The 7,386-nt window shown below is 41.7% G+C and overlaps 1 protein-coding gene across 1 annotated transcript; it reads left to right on the top strand.

Moving 5' to 3' along the window:
• The first annotated feature begins 251 nt into the window (after nt 1-251).
• On the top strand, nt 252-937 carry LOC123135560 (histone H2B.2-like). The gene has a single exon (XM_044554667.1). It carries the CDS (start codon nt 333-335, stop codon nt 765-767), a length of 435 nt encoding a protein of 144 aa, XP_044410602.1. The 5' UTR covers nt 252-332; the 3' UTR covers nt 768-937.
• The last annotated feature ends 6,449 nt before the right edge of the window (nt 938-7,386 follow it).

Raw genomic sequence — 7,386 nt, forward strand, 5'->3', positions numbered from 1 at the left:
AGCGCGACATGGCCGGAGCGTACGTCCCACGAGTACGCGGGAGTCCACACGCTATCGATCCGCGCCGCGCCCGTGTGCGTTCTCGCCACGTCATCGATCCGCGTCCGAACGCATCGGGTCCGTCCGTCCCAAGCATCACCGAACGGCTGGATCCACTCCACGGCATCGATCCGAGGCACCATCCTCTCCGCCAACCACAGCCCACCTCCCTCCTTCCTCCTGCTCCCTACATAACCTCGCCGCCCCCATCCGTCTCTGCACACCACAGCATCCGCAGCCCCCCTCACACCCCACCCCACCACACCCTCGAATCACCACCACCAGCAGCACCCATGGCACCCAAGGCGGCGGAGAAGAAGCCGGTGGCCACGGCCGAGAAGACGACGGCGGGGAAGAAGCCCAAGGCGGAGAAGCGGGCGCCGGCGTCCAAGGAGGCCGGCGGCGAGGGGAAGACGAGGGGCAGGAAGAAGGGCAGCAAGGCCAAGAAGAGCGTGGAGACGTACAAGATCTACATCTTCAAGGTGCTGAAGCAGGTGCACCCAGACGTGGGCATCTCCTCCAAGGCCATGTCCATCATGAACTCCTTCATCAACGACATCTTCGAGAAGCTCGCCGGGGAGTCGGCCAAGCTCGCCCGCTACAACAAGAAGCCCACCATCACGTCCCGGGAGATCCAGACCTCTGTGCGCCTCGTCCTCCCCGGGGAGCTCGCCAAGCACGCCGTCTCCGAGGGCACCAAGGCCGTCACCAAGTTCACCTCCTCCTAGGCAGCTAGGATTGATCCTCGTCGCTTCATGCGTTCTGTATGTACGTAGTTGGCAGTATGATGTTACAATCTTTGTAAGGATTGTGTTGCTTGCTCGCGGCCTTGAAAGAAATAGTGATGTTGTTGTTGTTTGAATCAATGTTCATTGTGCTTGCGCGTCGCTTCAGTTCAGACTCTTCTTGATGCCATTTGTTTATGTCAGCAAATTTCTGTTTATCTAATTTTAATTTGCTGCCATTTTATCTACTGCTGTAGTTTCTAAGCCTACAGACAGAAACCTCTAATTTTAAGTCTAATTTTGAACCTCTAATGAACCTCTGGACTTGTCATCCATATGGCAAGAAGCCAAGAACAGCTTGCCAACTAGTGTTCAGAAATTCAGAATGCATTATTCAGATTAGCTTCTTGAGATAAATTAGAGGCTTTTCGCAAAAAGAAGAAGAGATAAATTAGATGTGGTTCACCCACGTTTTTTTAGAGTCAAGGAACATGCCAGATGCAACCATCATCTTGAGTATTGAGACATGTGAGTTTTTCATCTATTATGTTTTTATACTACACTAGGTAATTTTTCTTTGTAGCACTGCCACACTAGGTAATTTTTCTTTGTAGTACTGCTACACTAGGTAATTTGTGATCACGAAGCGACCCATTTTGTGAAGGCGCAAAGTTTTTCTAATGATTCATCTATGATCATGAAGCGACCAATTGATCTGCATTCTGCAAGTAATTAGGTTTTTGACAGCAATTAGACTTTATTCCTCAGATAATAGATAAATTGTTTACAAGAGAGTGAGAAATAAAGCCAGGGATCATTTGCCGAGGGGACTGAAGCTCCACAAGCAGAAAAGGTGGAGTGGGGAAAAAGAATTGTTTGTCTCAAGGAACAACTTGCAGCTAGCGCTAAAGATGCAGTTGAGATACAAGAGAACCAATACAGTTTTTTTTTTCTTATATGCAAGAACCAATACAACTTGAGGTATACCTTAGTACATTAATTTTTCCTAGCTAAATCCAGTAGTACAAAGCAAATCAATAACCTAAGAAACAACCAAGGCTCCATGGACATGTGGAGGAAACAATCTGCTACAGCAACATATGCCTGCGTACAGACCATGACTATACAGAAGCAACATATACTCTGACGTGGAATTTCTTACAATGCATAGTGGCCTTGCCATTTCTTACAGTGGAGCTGGTAAATCTCGTAGACGATGACTATACAGAAGTAACTTTTTGGCAAAGCTTGCCACCAAAGACAGAAGTAACTTTTTAGCAAAGCTTGCCACCAAAGAGAACTAGGGTCTACGAGTATCTCCATGGGAATAGTTGGTACAAGTGGAGATACATTTTAGTGTTCCTGATCACTTTTATCAGCAAGATCTTGCAAGAGAGTCCGTTGTTTTGGACCATCATCGTCTGGTCCAGGATCATGAGATCTAACTACAAACATAATCTATTTTCTTGACAATAGAACGATAACCCATCACCCGTTTACTGACTTGGCAAATTGGCAATCCATCAAAAACTGCAGCCTGAAACATGTCTGCGCATCATTTGTTTGGCTAGGTAGATTCTGCAAGGCATCCAAGCTTCTGCCTATTGTTTCTTCTATCCAGGCAAGCCTCCTCTCAAGTTTTAGCACACTAGCATGAATAACCCTAATATCAACTTCCGCAAGCTTGGCAAATGAGCGTACCAACATGTAATAATCAGCGTGTCCAACACAAACAAGACTACCAGTTATTGTTTTCTTAAGGTAGCCATCTGATCTCGTACACTTCCTTGGCGGCATATAACAAAATCCTTGGTCTTCTATTTCTGACTTGATACTTAGTATCCCTGATGATGATGCAGAAAACCACCTTGCGCCGACAAAAGTTCCATCCCAACCTCGTTTATTCAGTCCAGTTGTGTTTCACATTTCCTCCATGTGCGGTTTTGGATTCTCATCCTGCAATGCAACAAATTTAGCCATCAAGTCAACAACATTCACCCCCAAAAGACGTGTAGTAAATCCTCAAGGTGCTACATTTGTACAAATTTTAAGCTCAGATACGCTGCGGATAAAATAGAGTTTTTTAACAAATAATAATTGTTTTTCTCTCTATCTTTTAATTTTATAATTTGGCTGTTTCTCAAAAACAAAACCAGTTGCGTTTGGTTTCTATAATCATTTATGTTTTCTTTCATGCTGATTTTGCTCCTCAAATAATATTCATAGATAGAAGGTTATTAATGGTTTGTACCCAAGGTTCGGAAATGCTAGGTAGAGATTGGAAGTTCAAAATAAATGTGTGATTAGAGTACAACAGAATTTTTTTTCTGAATACAACTTCATTGTTCTTAATCTGTAAAATTTATATTATGGCAGTTCCTCAAAATATAACAAAAATATCATTCAAACCAATTGTGTTTGGTTTCTAAGTTCATTTGTGTTTTTTGTGTGTGCTAATCTGATAAATACAAAGCATAAGACCATCAATACAAAGGAGCACTTACAAAGAATCCGTAAACAAGATGGCAAGTAGAAACACAACAACATAAAAACAGAGGAAAATGTAACCATGACAATATAAATTTACCACATGATATTGTTTCCAGTAGTTTGCAAACTATTGGATGGAACTTTCTGTAATTCTGCAGCTATGAAAAGCTAACTGCAAGGCATGAAATTGACTAATGGCACGAAGTGACGAGAAAAAGAGAAGCAAGTGCAGAAGTTCACCAACGAAACAAGCAATGACCAGTATCTGAAGATGGCCCATCATTGGACATTGATACTTCCCAAATTACTCTTAAAATCTCAACATGGGAAAAAATGGAACTGACGACACATAATTCGTTCAACCATGATTTAGAAAAATATAATTAGATGAGACCATTCAGCCATGTCATCCAGGCTGGCAAGGAGTTTGGCTTTTCACCGGTACAGGCACACACTTTGTTTTATCAGACACTGCTCTGGCTCACCACCGAGGGGGTGACCCAGATGAATCATGAACTACTACCCATAGCCATCATGCTTGGCTTCTTCTCACACTGCGAACCCAACCTCCTCACCGCGCTCTCCCAATCCCAGGGTGACAGAAGGTGGCTCCTTGTCCCCCAGAACCCGATGCGTTTGTCATCAACTTGTGCACCAGTCACTAGATGGAGTCATTGAGATACAATCACCAATAGCAATGGGGTCACCTCACAACAAGAAAAAGAAGACAGTAGCATCCAGAATAATAGACAATACAGTGTATAAGGCAGATCTCTGTGTGATAGAGGCCATAAATATAAGAATACCAGTAAAGTGTTCTTGTGAGTCTAGAGTGTGGAACAGGGCCTTACAGACAAGTTGATCCCTGGCTATTGTTGGCACTATTTGATAACATGAAGTCGGTAATGAAAATACTACTTGGAGGTGCAGGGCATAAGAAACATGATGGCACACTGAGACTGTGTTTATACCTGGAAAATTGTCCAGCAGGTGTGTGCAGAGGCATGGATTCGACAGCTCCACCAGTTGAATCTTGATTAGACAGCAAAGAGTATTGATCTAGCGAGACCTTACATAATATCACTGCATATTAGTAGAACAAAAAAAACTGAGCTATTATTTGCTTTTTGTTTCATCTTCCATTAAATGTGGTAACTATCTCATACTGAAGTCCTAACTTCCTCTGTTCCAGAATTAGTTACCTGGGTTACAAACTTACAAAAGAACCAGTTTGGTCAACTTAATTATTTTTAGGCGCGTGGAATTGAAGTATACTATTAATATTAAAGGCAATCATAAGAAAATGTTTGCAGTTCTCTGAATACAACCACTCAGTCACAGGATGGAAGAACCATGTTTTTCCTCTAGTACACAACTAAAGTATTTGTCCTTGTGTGGTACATCAGTTGCATCAATGGAAAGTAGATTCATATATATCAGAGGGACATTATGCTGAGTGGAGAACTGGCATTACTCCCACTTCAGTAAAATGCATATGGTCTACTTCAGTGGCAGCACCACAAGGACCAAGGATGTAAATTAATGGATAAATTTGACATACATAAATACATAAACTTTAGTAAATATAGATAAGAATATTTTATATAACTACCTAGCTGTCGAGCATATCCATGGTGACAAGCTTTGTGCCATTTTCTTTTGTTCCAGATTAACATGTCGATTGATCTCAGAATGCAGTCTTCCCCTGACACAGCAACATGCTCGACCAGACAGAACTGACCCCACAAACCATATATGCCAACCATGCAGAAGGAATATAATATATGTGTAAATAGAGTAAGGAATTCTCTCTATCTGCATGCAGTGGCCTTCCATGCATAATATTCCTGATTTGCTAATACCAATTTTTCTTCCTGTGAGTGCTTAGTAGAACTAAAACCGAGTACATGATGTGCGGTTTCAGTACTACTAGGTGTGAGGAGGAGGAGGTTAGCCTTGATGGCCAGGTGGTACCTCGGAAGGACACCTTTCGGTATTTGGGGTCAATGTTGCAGGAGGATGAGGGTATTGATGAAGATGTGAACCATCGAATCAAAGCCGGATGGATGAAGTGGCGCCAAGCTTCTGGCATTCTCTGTGACAAGAGAGTGCCACAAAAGCTAAAAGGCAAGTTCTATAGGACGGTGGTTCGACCCGCAATGTTGTATGGCGCGGAGTGTTGGCCGACTAAAAGGCAACATGTTCAACAGTTAGGTGTGGCGGAGATGCGTATGTTGAGATGGATGTGTGGCCACACGAGGAAGGATCGAGTCCGGAATGATGATATACGAGATAGAGTTGGGGTAGCACCAATTGAGGAGAAGCTTGTCCAACATCGTTTGAGATGGTTTGGGCATATTCAGCGCAGGCCTCCAGAAGCTCCAGTGCATAGCGGACGGCTAAAGCGTGCAGAGAATGTCAAGAGAGGGCGGGGTCGACCGAATTTGACATGGGAGGAGTCCGTTAAGAGAGACCTGAAGGATTGGAGTATCGACAAAGAGCTAGCTATGGACATGGGTGCGTGGAAGCTTGCTATCCATGTGCCAGAGCCATGAGTTGGTTGTGAGATCTTATGGGTTTCACCTCTAGCCTACCCCAACTTGTTTGGGACTAAAGGCTTTGTTGTTGTTGTTGTAGTGTGAGGAGTCTTGAAAGATTGGCATTTGTTGTTGTGACGGTTAAATAGTATGGAGATACTCCTCAGAAATAGTATGGTGAATAAGTTCTGTGCACATGTCCAGCAGAAAATTTACATCAGAATAATTAGGTCTGTTTTTCTTTTATTTCAGAGGTAGTTAGCTGGAATTTCTGAGTAAACACATAAGTCTAATCCCAGTGAAAAAAATCAAGCTATCTTAACCTCCAATTTTGATCAAGTAAAACCTGTTTACGGAAGTTATGAATCTGAAGAGCAGAGTGACTTTTTCCTAGTGGCAATATGCTTAGATATATCCCTCCTATTTGAACAAAATATCCAATGCATTTGTCCCCACATAAATATAAAGCACTGATCAACACAAGCATGTATACGTCCCTCCTAGTGTTTCACCCCCCACCTTTTAAATCCCTTAAGATCTTCTCTGTTTTGGTCATGAAATTCAGGAAAAGCAAGTTAACTCAGCTCAGTTCAAGTCACTGAGCAGAACAAAAAATAGCGACAGCAGCCCAGATCTGCTGACGCTCTGCAGAAGCAACAGAACAGAGGCGCACTACATTCAGTGGCTGACAAGCGAGTTGGAGTCACCGCACTGATGTACACTTCATTACCGAGGTATAACCTTTACTAATTCATGAATTAATATTTTTCTTTTACTGAATATATACTATTTTTCATTTTTCTCTTCTTTTTCAGATTGATATGATTGCGATCATGTTTCAACAGGAAAAATGTTTGTATATAATGCCATGGTAACAATATCCCTGTTAGTTATCCCTGCTGCTCATTAAACACAATCAGAATAGATATATAAATCATTAAACACCAAGGATTACAAGTACCCAGGTCACCGACTCGTGGACATGCTATGACACTAGTTTGGTTGCAAGACAAGTACTAGTCAAGCAACTCTTAAATCTGAATCCTTGCTAAACAAAACAATTTGCAACTTTTTTGTTAGGATGGACAACAGGTTGAAGGTCTCAGTGTCGGCTCAAGGCAGCAAACTATGATGAATTTTGTTGCAAAATATATTATTAAATCTATGATTTCACTCAATTGTAGACAGATAGAAGAAAACACTTTTGCCCTCAGTGCAAGCTGTAGGTTGTAGATGGAAAATCTCATATCATTTTCTTCTTCATATGTTAACAAGAACAAATGTTAGTTCAACCTTCATTGGATTTGCTTGTTATACATGGCACCTCCATTCGTTTATTCTGACAATTAGTGGCGGATGCAAATGATAAGACTGATTCATATGTAGAAATTTGAAAATTGCCAAACTAAAAAAAGGTCAACTATGGTATTTAGGAACAAGTAAGGAGGAAGAAAACAAAAGGTTAAAAAAGAACAGACATCCATTAGAATATATATCTAAGCAAACTTTAGTACTAACTGTCACAATATTTGTAAGAATAATCCAAATACTGAACATTGAACTGCAAACTTAGTAGTAACTGAAATATGATGCAA

This window comes from Triticum aestivum, chromosome 6B (assembly GCF_018294505.1).
Source record: "Triticum aestivum cultivar Chinese Spring chromosome 6B, IWGSC CS RefSeq v2.1, whole genome shotgun sequence".
In the NCBI taxonomy this organism is placed as follows: Eukaryota; Viridiplantae; Streptophyta; class Magnoliopsida; order Poales; family Poaceae; genus Triticum; species Triticum aestivum.